This window comes from Peromyscus maniculatus, chromosome 2 (assembly GCF_049852395.1).
Source record: "Peromyscus maniculatus bairdii isolate BWxNUB_F1_BW_parent chromosome 2, HU_Pman_BW_mat_3.1, whole genome shotgun sequence".
NCBI classification, from domain to species: domain Eukaryota; kingdom Metazoa; phylum Chordata; class Mammalia; order Rodentia; family Cricetidae; genus Peromyscus; species Peromyscus maniculatus.
This window is the reverse complement of record NC_134853.1, coordinates 120,395,833-120,411,322: the sequence shown is the minus strand read 5'-3', so window position 1 is coordinate 120,411,322 and position 15,490 is coordinate 120,395,833. Positions and strand designations below refer to the sequence as shown.

Sequence of the window (15,490 nt, the reverse complement as noted above, 5' to 3'; positions counted from 1 at the left end):
GCCATCAGAATAGCTAACTAATTTGTGAAGGTGAGTCTTACTCAGAAGACTCAAAAATAAGCAAATGGAAGCTTATCAGTATCTAAAGTAGGTACCAAATTACATGGCAAATAGCATTTAAATAATTTCTTAAGGGATGCATGAGATAGATATATGTTAATTTGGAAACTAATTCATGATGATGATGTAATAACCATCTTCTATATCCCAAAGGCACTTGGAAGAAATGTACTCACGGTGAACAGTGTCTGCATCTGCCTGATCATATTTAAAGGCACAGAAGAAATGTGTGTAATTAATCTGCCCAGTAAATACCAACTTGTAGCACTAGGCAGGTGCAAGTCTAGATAAAATTTCTTGCAGCTAATTTAAACTTTCTACACACACCACTGGATAATCTCAATGTAAATAATACATTTCTTCTTGACCCTTTAAGCCTTGCGGTACAGGACAGTCCTGACTTCTGCTGCACATCACCTATGTTCCTGTCCACGTTTAACACTTGTGGATAGAGTTATGACTCTACCTTTGTAGAGTAACATACTTGACTGAAACTCACAATACGCCAGGCAAACCAGGAACCAGCTTTCCCCCGTACAGTCCCAGCCAGTTTTTAATTTACAGGTTACTTTGTGTTTATTGGAAATTGGTAGTGTATGGTGGAACTGGTGTCTCCGGTGTGTGCTGTTCCACTCTGGGGACCGTTGTCTCTGCTCAAGAGAAAATTATTGTGAACGTTTTAAGATTTCACACATTTAGAAAACACTGTAATGAATCCAGGACAGACATTTAAATATTCAGTTGGTTTTGACTAAATTCAGACTCCAATAAATTTAAAGCAAAGGCCTTTACTATAGGGCAGAACGTGACCCCTTCCAGATTACTTGAAGCATTAGCTTAGATGTGTGATTCTGTGGTGTTTGCATTACAGTCTGTTTGCACTGTAAGGATAAAGGGGAAGGAGAACCATATACTGTCACATCTTTATAACATAGTTTCGAACACTTACATACTTAAACACTGCTACAAGGAAGTAAGTGCTGTTCTCTTGGTACTTGCCTTAAGTAAGTTTTGACAAAATTAGTCTAAGATGTCACTTGATGCAGTATTACTTAAAAAATAAAAACTTTGTAGGAAAATGTGAAACAAAAATCAAGATTGAAAAGACCTCATTTTCCACTTAGAAACATTTCAGATTGATATCTTAAAGGTGTTTAAAAAAATCTGTTACTATAAATGGCATAGGTCCTAAGCAGTGGTTCAGTCTCAGTCAACTATTCATTCAACCTAATTGCCTTCTGAGTCTCCAGGAACTACTTAAGCAAGAGTTTGTGTATATCTGTTGACTAAATATCAAGGATATTTTTAAATATGATCCTTCAAATATGTTACCCAAAACATGCTAATATAGATTGTTCTAGCAGTGAAAACTAGGGCACAAGCCAAAACATTTTATAAAGTACCCTGCATTAGTCAGAAAACAAAGGGTTAAGAAGTAGATTGGTTTCACATGTAATGAGTTATGTAGGTATGTGTTTAAGGCAGTTACTGTGTGTTTGACCTCTTGATATACTGAGCATTTGCCTTTCAGAACAGCTGGGTCTGCTGAGAATCATTTCCCAGTTCTCTTCATTGTAGATCAGATGACTCTCGCTTTATCACCCTTAGAGGCCACATGAAGGACAAAGCAGAAGGATCCACACACAAACTAATGTTTATATGGGGGGAGGAGGAGGGATGTACCTGGCCCAGATAGTCCAGTCAACAAAAAAGAAACGAGTTGAGAATTGGATCCACTGTGTTCCTCTACAGTTTTTTTTTTTTTTTAGCCATCTTTTGTTCCTATTGAACAATGGACTGTTTGGCTGTCTTGACCTTTGTGCATGTCTTGCTCCCTTACTTGTGGTTTGTGATTTGGACAGATTCCCCACCCACCCCAAGGCCTCGAAGGATAAAGATTCTAGTGAGCTTCATATGATACACGAACTCACACCCTATTCTCTTGCTTTAAGAAGCAAACCTGGGGGCTGGAGAGATGGCTCAGAGGTTAAGAGCACTGACTGCTCTTCCGGAGGTTCTGAGTTCAATTCCCAGCAACCACATGGTGGCTCACAACCATCTGCAATGAGATCTGGTGCCCTCTTCTGGCCTGCAGTCATACATGCTGTATACATAATAAATAAATAAAATATTTAAAAATAAATAAATAAATAAATAAATAAAATTAAAAAAAAAAAAGAAGAAGCAAACCTGAGTGCATTAGCAGTGGAGAACACTGCATTTCTCAAAAATGCCTCTTCACTCAAAAATATATTTGAAAAGAACACGGAAGACTTCATTTTTTGACAGATAAGAAAACAAGGCTTCCTATCTTTACTTAATTTTGTATAACTAAGTACTATTAAACCTCCCGTGTTCAGGCTAGCCTCGAACTCATGATCCTTCTGATTGTAGTTCCTAAGTGCTAAGATTACAAGTGTGTACCACCAAGCCCAGCTCTAAGTGCATCTTAAGCTGGTTTCTAATGAATATGAGAGCTGCTGACTTACACTGCCCATCCCAAGTCTCCTTTAAAGCTGAAGGTTACTCAGTATGGTTAGGCTATATCATCTGAAAAAAAAAGTGTTTCTACTGAAAGAATTTATGTACATAAGAAATGCTAAATCTAGCACCATGTTTATACTGTTAATTACTTTTATTTTTGAGTAATAAGGTTGCTCTACTGAATTTCTGGCAAGTTAGACCTTTGTCATTAATGGAAATCAGCATTTCTGTGTTAAACTCAGATACATTTTTTTTTAAATAGAGTATTAGAGTTAAACCAGCCAGCCAAGATGCTGTCAGTCGGGCCCAGTGGTAACGAACAGTGGCCATGGACAGTGATGCCCCTGCTGACTGGACAGTGACCAAGGCTGCTTCTCTGTGCTGATCTTGCCCTTTCAATCCTCACGCACGTTTGCTGTGTCTAGGCCCACTTCCTTTATCAGACTGAGAAACACACATTTCCTTGCATCAGCCTATTCATGTCCAGAACTAATTCTTTCTACTACTTTAGAATATGCCATTAATGACTTTATTTTTTAACTATATTATGAAAGAAATATACACAAAATAGGTTAGTGGTAAGGTGACTTTAATTTTTATCAGAGACTAAAAGAAAGAGCTTTCCATGAGAAAGAAGAACATACTACATGGTTTTTACCAGCTGAGATCAGTACAGCGAGCACAGGGAAGGGAGAACCATAGCTATGAACAAAGGGGGGGCATGGCCTGAGTAAACACTGTCAGTGGAGACCTGACACATGGAAACAGAGGGAGATGGAATCTTGATAAAATAGTTTAATTTAGAATGACTAGAAATGTAGAACTAATGACCATGAGTAACCAAAAAGGCTTCAAACTTCTTAGATTTATAGTCAGTAGTTCTTTTTAAAAATGGAATCAAGTGATTCTATATCCCTGGAAACAAAAATACCATTTACTTTATTAGCATCCAATTTTGCATATGCAATGATACATATTCAATTTCAAACAATATAACATACCTTTTCAGTAATTAAAAAAAGTAAATTCCCTGAGATACAACTTTAAATGAGATGCTTATTACTCATATGCTAAAGCTCAAACAAGACAGAAGCTTAATTCTTCCAATAAACTCACTATAGTTACAGTTTTTAAAAAATCCTAATTTACAGAATGTATTTCATTATTAAATATTGGCATTAAGGACATTTTTTCTCTCCCTTTTTTGTTGAGACAGGGGTATCATGTAGCCCAAGCTAGCCTCAAACTTTCTATGTAACCAAGGATGACCCTAAACCAAGGTCCACCTGCCTCTATCTCCTGGTACTAGGACTGAAGATGTGAGCTACTACAACCAGCTGGGACATTTTTTTTCTCTTATTTTATCATTTAAATATCTGTGATTATTACCAAAATTACAATATGCTTTACCAAAAAATACTTAAAAAGCCAGTGCTTTGGTCCCATATACAGTTTGTGTAGGTAACAATAGGCAGTGACCATTTCTTTTCCTATGACGCCATGATTCTAAAGATGTACACTCACTCATACATAACAAAAGATTGCATTTGACTAGGAAAATAGCTAGTTGATTTTCTTACGATTTCTTCCATTTCTGGAATCCCACATGATTACAATGTTAAAGTATACCAAAAAGAATATAAAGTTTACACAGGACACAAAACACACCAGTACAGAAAACAAGTCTGGTAATTTCTGGGGAGGATTCACTGTGACACTCAAAATCGTCAGAAGGACCATGGTGACGACTGAAGACAGAAACTGTAAGAGAAAAGAAAAACTGTTACTGAGTGGCAGAGAAGGCCAGGCCGGTGTGCTGGCTGCATTTCTTGTCAACCTGGCACAAGCTGGAGTCATCTGGGTAAAGGGAACCTCACCTGAGAAAATGCTTCCATCAGCTGGCCTGTGGGCAAGTCTACAGTGGGTTTTCTTGATTAATGACTGATGTGGGAGGTTCCAACACACTGCGGTGGTGTCACCCTGGGCAGGTGCTCCCAGGATGGGTAAGAAGAGCAAGCCAGTGAGCAGCATTTCTCCATAGCCTCCACTTCAGTTCCTTCCTCACATCCTCACAGAGTACTGTAACCAGGTATGTAAGCCAAATAAACCTTTCCTCCCAAGATGCTTTTGATCATGGTCTTTTTTTCTTTTGGAGACAGGGTCTCTCTGTGTAGTCCTGACTGTCCTGGCACTCACTCTGTAGACCAGGCTAGCCTTGAACTCAGAGATTAACCTGCCTCTGCCTTCCGATGTGTCACCACCTGGGCAAAATGTGCAGCCCAGGTTGGCCACGAACTCATGATCCTCCACCTCCTTCAGCAAATCCTACTGGCGTGTACGACCACAACCGGCAGTCATGGTCTTTATCCCAGCCACAGACTTAGACAGCTGATAACATTGATTTGCAGCTGTTATATTAGCGGAACTGCAGGTGAGAGCTTGAGGATGTCCAATCTGTCATACAAGTAGATCTCAGCTTTGGCTTTATATTGGAATCATCTGACAGACAGACTGTTAAAAACCTCCATGCATAGGCCATACCCCAAGCAAACTAGAAATTTAAGGATAAGCCTTAATATTTAATATTTAATATAAATACCTGTTGTTAAAGCTCTCCAGAGGGTTCCCATATGAAGCTAAACTTTCAACCTTCGTCTTTGTTACAGTGTTTTGGGGGGAAACGGGAGGGAGTGCACTCATGCCATTGTGTGTGTGTGTGTGTGTGTGTGTGTGTGTGTGTGTGTGTGTGTGTGTGTGTGTAAGTCAGAGGGTAGTTTGCTAGCCAATTTTTTCCTTTGACCATAGGGGTCCTGGCAGTCAAACTCAGATTGTCAGGTTTGATGGCAAGTGTCTGTACCTGCTAAGCCATCTTGGTGACCCAGAACCTGTCTTTTTAATGCAATATGTAATAGATAATGTTTATGTAAACATATGTGCACCTGTGTGGGTACATAGTGCATGTGTGCATGCATGTTAGGGTGCCCAAGGCTGACGTCAGGTGTCTTCTGTCACTCTCTACCTTGTATCTCTTGCAGATCTTCAAGCTCACCTGTTCAGTGAGCCTGGCCTGCCAGCTTCCTCCGGGAATTCCTTATCTCCCCACCCCGCTATACTCACCAAGCTTTTAGAAGTTCTGAGGATCCGAACTCCAGTCCTCAGCTTTTACAGCAAGCACTTTACCTGCTGAACCTTCTCCCCAGCCCAATATGCAAGTTTCAATAACCCCCAAAACACCATTCTATAGGCTACTTAGTGTTTCACCCAGTATTAGGAAAGGCTGGTGGCAGCAGTACACACAGTCTATCCTTCACAGTTTTGTCCATCACGGCCTCACACTAAAGTCACTTGATGTCAGCCTGCTTGGACTTAATTTAGACTAATCAGTTCAGTACTAGTATAGGGGCATTCTAGAGTTACAGACTTTTACTGTCCCAAATGCCACATAATACCAAAACTTCATCTTTCAACAGTATGGCTTTGTCCTTGTCTTATCTATATGGTGGGCTGCTTAATTCCTTAGTCCCAAACATCTGAATAGCTATGTAATTAATTACATTAACTAATTACACATATTTATAAGCATAATTTTAGAAGTTAATTAGTCCTCTTTAAAAATTGGTTGTAGGGGAGGCGTATTTATTTACACTATTAGAAAAAATTCTGTAGTGGTTTGAAAGAAAATGGCCCCCAAAAGGAGTGGCACTATTAGGAGGTGTGGCCTTGTTGGAGGAAGTGTATTACTGTGGGGGTGGACTTTTTTTCTCAAGTATCTCTTAGTGTGACAAGCAGTCAGCTTCCTGTTGCCTGCAAGACGTAGCACTCTCAGCCCAGCACCACATCTGCCTGCATACTGCCATGCTCCCCTTCATGATCACAATGGACAGAACCTCTGAAACTGTAAGTGAGCCACCCTCAATTAAATGTTTTCATTTATAAGAGTTGCTGTGGTCATGGGGTCTCTTCACAGCAACAGTAAACCCTAACTAAGGCAATTCCAAAGGCAGCTTTCCCCTCAACAACCAATGAATGGATAATGAAAATTTGGTACACATACACTATGAAATACTACTATATAATCTGAATGAACTTCTCCCATCTGGGCTGGTCATGCTGCCCCCAAAAGCCAAAGACCATCTAACAAAAACCAAAACACTAGGCCTGAGAAGCCCCTTTTGAGTTAGTGCAGGGTTATCCAAGAGACTCCCCAAACATTACATGTTATGGTTATTAACCCCGACTGCCCCTCAGAGGTGGAGAGTAAGGCCCTACTGCTGAAGAGACCATGCATTCAGATGCACTGCCCGGAGGCCCCTGGGCTGGAACTGATTTGAGAGCCTCCTCTCTAAGGACTAGTTCTCATGGTTCAGAAGGCACCATGCAAGTTTGCAAAGAAGGAAAGCAACCAACCAACAGTCCTACCCACATATGGCACCTGGGAACCCCAACAGTGGTACATGGCTCTATAACCCGAAGGGTGCGGTAGTGGCACACATGCCTTGGTGGTCACCAACAGCTCTCTAACCGTACTTAAGACCCTCTCAACAGGAAAGATACCATGCCTGGGACTGGAAACATAGCCAACGACTCAGGGCTAGTGGCATCACGGATCTTGGAGGAGCACCTACAACTACCACTTGAGTAAACCAGCATAACCCCTAACTACATTCTAAATATCCTTAAACCCTTAGGGAAGTGTAATCCTCATCCCTCATCAAGGAAACTTCTCTTTGAAGCAGTGGGAGATTGTTACAGAAACCCACAACCAATCATGCTTAGGTGTAGAGTCCAGACTTAATGGCTAAACCTATAAACTAACGCCCACATTTAAGGCTCAGGGATCATTGCAAAAGGGGTGCAAAGACTGTAAGAGCCAGAGGCTCGGTCAGTCTGCTGTTGAGACCATGTTCCCTAGGAATGTCAGAAGCTATACCCATAGTCCCACCAACATGGCTGCCTACACAGGAGCTGAACAAAGATCACAGCAACAGACATGCATGCTACTGTGCCTGGGGAAAGTGCACAAGGTCTCAGCCCTTCACAAAGAACTCTAGGCAGTTAAACACTGAGTGGGAGAAATAATCTTCCCCAGGGAAGAGCAGACCTACTGCTTTTCCAGTATCAAATGGTCCCTGAAAACTTACAAGTAACATTATATAGACTGAACAGGTTGTGTTTAGTAGTATATATGTATATGCATATGTGTATGTAACAACAATTCATGAAAAAAAGAGGTCATGAATTTGAAAGACACCGAGGAGTATATGGTAGGGTCTGGAGGGAAGAAAGGTAAGGAGGAAATTAGGTAATTATATTTTTAATTATTTTTTAAAGTTAGGGTTTCTATTGCTGCAATGAAACACCATGACCAAAAAGCAAATTGGGTAGGAAAGGGTTTATTAGACTCACACTTCCACATTGCTGTTCATCACTGAAGGAAGTCAGGACAGGAACTCACACATGACGTTTACAGGAAAGGAGAAATAAACCAGACTGGCAAATATTTTTCCTCACATGTGTACATCACTAAGCTCAGGCCCTCTGCAATAGCGGTGTGCACTCTTAACTACTGAGCCATGTCTCCCACCCAATCAAAATTATATATTTTAAATAATGTATAAAAGACTTGTGCGACTCAAAAATAAAACACACAACTGAATTAAAAACAGGCAAAGGTGGCTGAAGCGATAGCCATCACTGAGAGGTCACCTAGAATGTGTAAATTTTATTACCAGCTGATGGGGAGATAGGAAGAACAAAGATTTGAGTAATTGTCCCCCAAAAAAGATAGATAATTGGCCAGTAAGGAAATGAAAAGATATTCAACATTTTTCATTAGAAAACTGCAAACTGAAATGAAATGGCACCACTTCCCAGCTAATGGGATAGCTGTGATCAAAGAGGCAGCAACAATACTGTCCAAGACATGGGCGCTAGAACCTTCCTCCCAGGTTCACGACAATTCAGAATCACGCTTGACTTTGGAAAATATGCAGTTTCTAAAATATCAGGCATTGAATTACTATGGTGTCCAGCAACTCTACTCCAAGGTATACTTTCCAGGGAATGAAAGCAGGGGATTGCATATTTGTACACAGACATTCCTAAGAGTATTACTCACAGTACCAAAATCAACCTAATGTCTGTTAACCAATGGGTTAAAAAAAAATGTGGAACATATTAATGGACTATAATTTATCAATCAAAAGAAATCTATGTGCTGATAATACACTACAGCATGAATGACTCTGCCATGAAAGAGACCAGTCATGAAGACCATACTTTATAATTCCATGCCATGAATTCGACTCTGTCCTACCTCAAAATTCATGGGGGGCCAGCGAGATGACTCAGCAGGTACAAACGTTCTGTCAAAGCTGACAACCCAGGGCTAACCCGAATCCTCCATGGTGAAAGGAGTGAATTGACTTCCGTTACCCTCTGAACTCTGCAATGTGCCACAGCAGAGGGGCACACACGTGCACATCAATCCACGTGAAACCAAAAAGTCACACATTGAAGCCTGACCCTCAATGTGACAGTATTTGGACACTGGCTTTTGGAAAGGCAATTATGACTACTATAAGCCATTATATATCTTTATAATAAGGAAGATACCAGACAAGAGGCCACATGAGGAAAAGCAATACAGCTATGCCAGAACCAGCAGACTCACTGGAAACCAACCCTGCTGTTCAGTGCCTCCAGCCCCAGAACCGGGAGGAAGCACATTCCTGTGTATCTTATTAAGCAGCCTGCGCTGACGAAGTCATTCCCTTAATAGGCAATATTCAGAAAAGGCAAATTTGGAGACAAAAAGCAGATTGGGGCTGCCCAAGGCTGGGTTAGCAATGACAGTGTCATGATAAATGACTGCTACTGACTGGGGACTTTCTTTGAGGAGGATGATAAAAATAATCTAAAATTAGATGGTAGTGACAGCTATACACATCTGTTAAATGGATTATAGAACACCACCTCAAAAATCTACAAAAGGCATTTCAAGCCAGATATCTATGATCCTAACACTTAAGAGGCTAAGGCAGGAGGAGCAAAGTTCAAATCCTGCATGTGCTACAGTGAGGTCCGAGCTAGCTTGGGCTACGTAATGCATGTGACCCTCTCAACAACAAAAATTCAGTAACTTGAAAAAAATAGTAACATGCTAGAAAATATACTTCTTAAAAACTGCACCGTGCCAGTGACACGTCCAGCAGGTCAAGGCACTTGCCACCTGGCCCGACAGCCTGAGTTCAGTCCCTGAAACCCACGTGGTGGAAGGAAATGACCCACTCCCAAAAGTTACCCTCTGACCTCTCCGTGTGCTATGAGGCGTGAGGACACACAGGCACAAACTAAATTTGAAAACGAGCTGCCTCGCTTACCAGACACTGGATCATTCTGGGAAGAAACGTGAAGCCCGGGAACCGTCTCCTCACAGAAACTGCGAAGGACTTCAACTGTAGTTCTTCTTCAGAAGTGCCCTCAAACACCGGAAAGAAAGTGGCACAAGCCGCTAAAAACGCCACCGTTGTCACAACTGAGGGCATTAGGAGTTCATCCTTCAATAGAAGAGGCAGCATGCTGTAAAGGAAAACGGGGATCAAAGGCAGCGAGTTAAACTACAATGTGAATCTGTAAGAATCGCACGGGAAATGTTATATGGAAATCGGTTTGACTCACCTAAATGTCGACACTAGTAAAAACCAAGTCGACATGAAAGGAATTTCATTTAAAACTAAGCAAACTGGTCTAAAATGACAAGAAAAACAATTTTAATACTACAGAATATAATTTTATCTCTAGCCTGTAAACATCTAAATATACTCTACATGTCTGATTTTCAAGGTCAGTTTAAAAGAAAAAAAAAAGTTCTCCATGTGACTACTCAGAAAGTGTCACCTTCTCAAAACCAGACAACAGCCACTTGTCTAGGTAGCCACAGGAACAGTCCCCTAAGGAAAGGACCGGAGAAAGAAGCCTTTGCATTTCAGCCATTTTGCAAATACAAAGTGAATCCCAAGGCCATTGTTTTCAAACTTCTTCTGTGTTACAGGCTACTCAGCTGGTCACAAACTAAAGATATGAAAAACAGGATTGCCACATCAATGAAGAAAGGACAAAAAGTGAATTATAGAAGGGACAGGTTAAAACCAGTAAACTAAAAACAAAGATGAAAATTAAATAGTTAGAGGCCACATGGGAAGGACAAGGACACAGGGCCTGAACAGAATGCTGCTAAGCGGAGCCTCCTCTTCTTATCTGGTGTTTAGGGTGCTCTCCCACAGCCTCTGACTGATGTTTCCTGGGTGTAACTGCATCCACGCTCATGGAGAAGCAGGCCAGTTAGAAGCCCTGAGTCCTGGTCCCATGGCTGCCACTCACTGTGTGACTTGGGCCAAGGGTTAATGTCTCTGCAAGGATCACTTGGATTTGTTTTTAGCAATACAAAACAAGCTTTTCTAAGAGTGACCACTGTTGAATTACTGTTGCCATTACTACTAATCTCTCTCCCTTTATGTTTAAAAAGGTTCCAAAGGCTTGATGTTCTCCTCCTACAGTGGTTTGAATGAGAAATGTCCTCCACAGGCTCAGATATTTGAATACTTGGTCCCTATTTGGTTGTGCTGCTTGGGTAGACTTAGGAGATGTAGCCTTGCTGGAGAAAGTATGTCACTGGAGGTGGGCTTTGAAGCTTAAATGTGCCATTTACGTTTGATCTCTCTGCTTCGTGCTAACAGTTAAGATGTGAGCTCTCAGCTTGCTGCTCCAGCCACTCTATATAATCTATAGAGTATATTTAGATGTTTAGAAGCCACCTGCCTTCTTCCCATCATGATGGTGACAGACTCTAGTCCTCTGGAACCATAAACCCAAATAAACCCTTCCTTCTATAAGTTGCCTTGGTCATGGTGTTTTGTAACAGCAACAGAAAAAGAACTAATCTATCCCCTTTCTTAAAGGACTGTTTTTCTGCATGTCAACCAGGATATAAGATGTAAGCTTGGCATTGAAAACCACTGTTTTCTATTAAGGGATCACACTAGAGGACTTTCCAGTGCTTCAATATGCTATATCGGAAGGGGTTTATCAGCACAAACATAGTAAGTATTCAATAAGTAAGGTTTTCTGAGTCTTCCTTCCCATGTACTCTTTCAATTACTAAACCAAATGAAAGTGTATTACACATAGGCACTGCTCTGAAAACAATAAGATGAAACACTACTTGGCCATAACCTCAAGGTGGATCAAGTAGCACAGCCCTCTATGTCCTCATGACCTCACTCTCCCCTTTATCTGCAGAAACCATGCCTGGCTTGCCATTCCCTCAGAAAAAAAGCCAAAGTTTCTAGTAGCCCTTCCAAGGTCTTACCTGACCTGGACTACTGTGCAAGTGGTTTGAAGTGGGATGCCCTAACCAGGTACAGGCTTCAGGGGCTGACATGTCCTCCCATCTGCAATGACCCTGTGCAGCAGCTTGTATGCCAAGGTGCTTCCACAGAGGCAGCCCAGAGCTTTCAGCCCAGAGCTCCACCTAAGAAAAGCACAAGCATTTCCCTCATCTTGTACTGGTCATTTTGTACTGGTGTCTTCTACAAGCCCTCGAGAGCACTGGGTGGGGCGTAAGGCAGCAGACAGTTGGGACTGACCTGGGGAGGATTCAAGTATTGCACATTATTCTAAGCCTATACTACTTTAGAATTAGGATAACAGAGCCCAGTTGACACCCAGTTCTTTCTACGAAGAGCGGGAAATTTTAATGCTCTTTAAAAAAAGTAATCTGTTGAAGGATTGCCAAGAGGGTCTGAAACCTTCATCTACAGGCTGTGATTGTGTGTGGTGGGGGGCAGGGAGGCAAAAAACAAAACACAAGAGAAACAACATATGGAAGACTTCATGGAGAGAAATGGTAGAGAATAAGGCTATTCATTAGATGTGGAAATGAATAAAATACAAAAGACATAGAGAAGAAACAGGAAAGCCACTTTGAGGAATGTGTTTAATTAGTAGAGAAAAATATGACAACCAGGAAGACATAAGAATATGTCAATAACAATTTTATCAACTGTGCTGGTTTAAAATATATTTTATAAAGTAAAATAAAGCATTATCTTTCTGAGAATGACTAAAATAATTATATGCAAAAATATTGTTGCTTTATTTTGTATGTAAATTAACACTTCTATAAACTTACTTATACATAATACTATATAAAAAATTATAAAGGATGTACACATCAAAGCTGTCTACTTACAATGACACCAAGAGAATGGACTTCTCATGTACTTGGAAAGAAAACAGAAAGAATGATAGGGCACAGCTAACCTTAAAGAAGAAGAAGAAGAGGGTAAAACATGATTTAACAACTTGAAAACTGTATCAATGGAACTATAAATCTAAATAAAAACATTCCAAGTTTAAAAAGTGTAGTTACTAACCAAGAGGGAAAAATTAAACACAGAGTATGCATAATATTTAACCAATTTTAAGCATGTAGATCTTAAAAACTAATCGTAATTATCGGGCTGGTGAGACGGTGCAGTAGGAGGAATAAGGTGCTGACGACCCAAGTTCAGTCCCCAGGACCCACCCAGTGGAAGGAGAGAACTGACTCCCACACTGTCCTTGACCTGGGGTGGCACATGTAAAGCCTCCCACGCCAAAAAGTAATTAAATAAAGGGTTTTTTTTAAAGCAACTATTAAAAGGCTACATAGAAGTATCCAAAATGGTTCTGAAACTCGGCTACTAATAAACAAAACTACCAGCCAGGCTTGGTAGCACACGTCTTTAATCCTAGCACTTAGGAGGCAGAGGCAGGTGGATCTCTGTGAATCCAAAGCTAGCCTGGTCTACAGAGAAAGTTCCAGGACAGCCTGGGCTACATAGCACTACTCTGTCTCAAAAAACCAATAAAAAAAGTAATAATAAATAATAAAGGATAATGATGGGGAAATCTACAGAGACAATTGAACCAAGCTCGCATGAATTCACAAACTTTAAACTGACAGCTGGTGAACCTGCATGGGACCAGACTAGGCCCTCTGCATATGGGAGACAGTTGTGTAGCTTGGTATGTTTGAGGGGCCCCTGGCAGTGGGATCAAGATCTAAACCTGGCCCATGAGCTGGCTTTTTGGAGCCCATTACCTATGGTGGGACACCTTGCTCAGCCTTGATGCAGAGGGGAGGAGCTTGGTCCTACCTCAACTGAATACACCAGGCTTTGCTGACTCCCATGGGAGCCCTTACCCTTTTGGAGGAGGGGGGAGGGTGAGGGGGGAGTTGAGGGGAAGAGTGGAAGGAGGGATGAGGTGGGATCTGCAGTTGGTATGTAAAATGAATAAAAAACTTCTTAAACAAATAATAATAATAATAATCAAAACTACCATGTTGTATAGGCGATAATATAACAATCAAACCCCCATTACCCCCGGGAGCCTGGCAAACTACTTAAAACATATAGGGCCAGCAAGATGGCTCAGTGGGCAGAGGCCTTGCTGCCCAAGAGCAGGAGTACCATCTCCAGAACCCACCTAGAGGAAAAAGAGAATCAACCTCCATAAGCTGCCCTCTGCTTTACACAGGCATGCCATGGCCCGTGCACCAAACATGCAAGTAAAATAAATGTAAATTTGTTAAGCATGAAAGACAAAAAGGTCAAAATCTAAAACTGAAAATCAAACAAGTTTATTGCAGTGTCTTTAAAAAGTGTGCCCCAATGAGACATAGTACCTGTTTTGCGACGTCACCCTGCTACCTGGGGTTTTCAGTACGTGTCTCAGATCTGTGTGTGTGTGTTTCTAGCCGCTGAAGCACAACTCCTGACTTACACACCCCACACATCCCCCGTAAATGTGCTGACACTTCCCACACACATCAGCCATCCACTTGGCTCCATTCTGCTCTGCCGATGTTGGCAAGCAGCCTGCCCACCACCTGGACCTAACTGAGGCACTCCTGCCTCTCACAGGAACCTTCACAGTGTGTCAGATCACACGATGCCCGTCTCAAGCCCCCCACGGGCTTCCTAGTACACATCCATTAAAGCCTGGACTCTGTGGACTCTGTCTTCCCTGATCCACCAGCTACTGTCCCTCCACTCCACCTCGCCCCAGCCACTTTTCTTACCCCTTATTCTTTGAGCAACCCAAATATGTTTCTGTTCTCTCCTCTTCCCAAAATCTGTTTCTGCACATCTCATACAGAAGCCTCTCAACCAGACATCTGACATCTTCTGAAATTCCCCATTTTTTACCTTTTCCTCACCTACCCTTAAACACAAGCACACACCCAAATACGCATTTTAACATCCATTCCCAGGCTGCTCTCTGTCCTTTCCTAGCTCAAGCTCTCTTCTGCCTTGAGTTTCTGTTCTGCCGTCCAGAAGTTCCAAGCCTTGTCTAGCTTCCCAAATCTGGCTGAAATCCCACTTGCCAGCAACAGTCTAAAATCCTCCTCCAGGATCTCCGCCTTCCCCACCACAACAGATCTGATCTGTACCTGACCAAGCACAATGCCATCGACTCAGCAGTGTTAGCTCTTGTCTCTATTGCTGAGGCGAAACACCATGACCACAGAGCATGCTGGGAAGGAAAGGGCTTATCAGGCCTACACTTCAGCATTGCTGTTCATCACTGAAGGAAGTCAGGACAGGAACTCAAAACAGAGCAGGATCCTGGAAGCAGGAGCTGATGCAGAGACCATGGAGGGGTGCTGCTTACTGGCTTGCTCTCCATGGCTTGCTCAGCCTACCTTCTTATAGAACCCAGGACCAGCAGCAGCTCAGGGATGGCCCCACCCACCATGGACTGGGCCCTCCCGCATTGATCACTGATTGAGAAAGTGCCTTACAGCTGGATCTCATCTCCACAACGGAGGCTCCTTCCTCTGATGACTCTAACTTGTGTCCAATTGACACACAAAACCAGCCAGTACTGTTGCGCATGT

General features: G+C 41.9%; 1 protein-coding gene across 2 annotated transcripts in view; it reads right to left on the bottom strand.

The window, feature by feature from the left end:
• Positions 1–3,116: 3,116 nt before the first annotated feature.
• Positions 3,117–15,490, bottom strand: part of Alg6 (ALG6 alpha-1,3-glucosyltransferase) — a 50,090-nt gene continuing 37,716 nt past the window's right edge. For both annotated transcript variants that reach the window (XM_006974039.3, XM_042271451.2), the window contains exons 12-15: positions 12,797–12,867; positions 10,225–10,293; positions 9,927–10,125; positions 3,117–4,305 (exon numbers count right to left, since the gene is read on the bottom strand). In XM_006974039.3, coding sequence (XP_006974101.1) covers positions 4,108–4,305; positions 9,927–10,125; positions 10,225–10,293; positions 12,797–12,867 — 537 coding nt within the window. In that variant the 3' untranslated portion in view covers positions 3,117–4,107. The remainder of the gene's footprint in view (positions 4,306–9,926; positions 10,126–10,224; positions 10,294–12,796; positions 12,868–15,490) is intronic.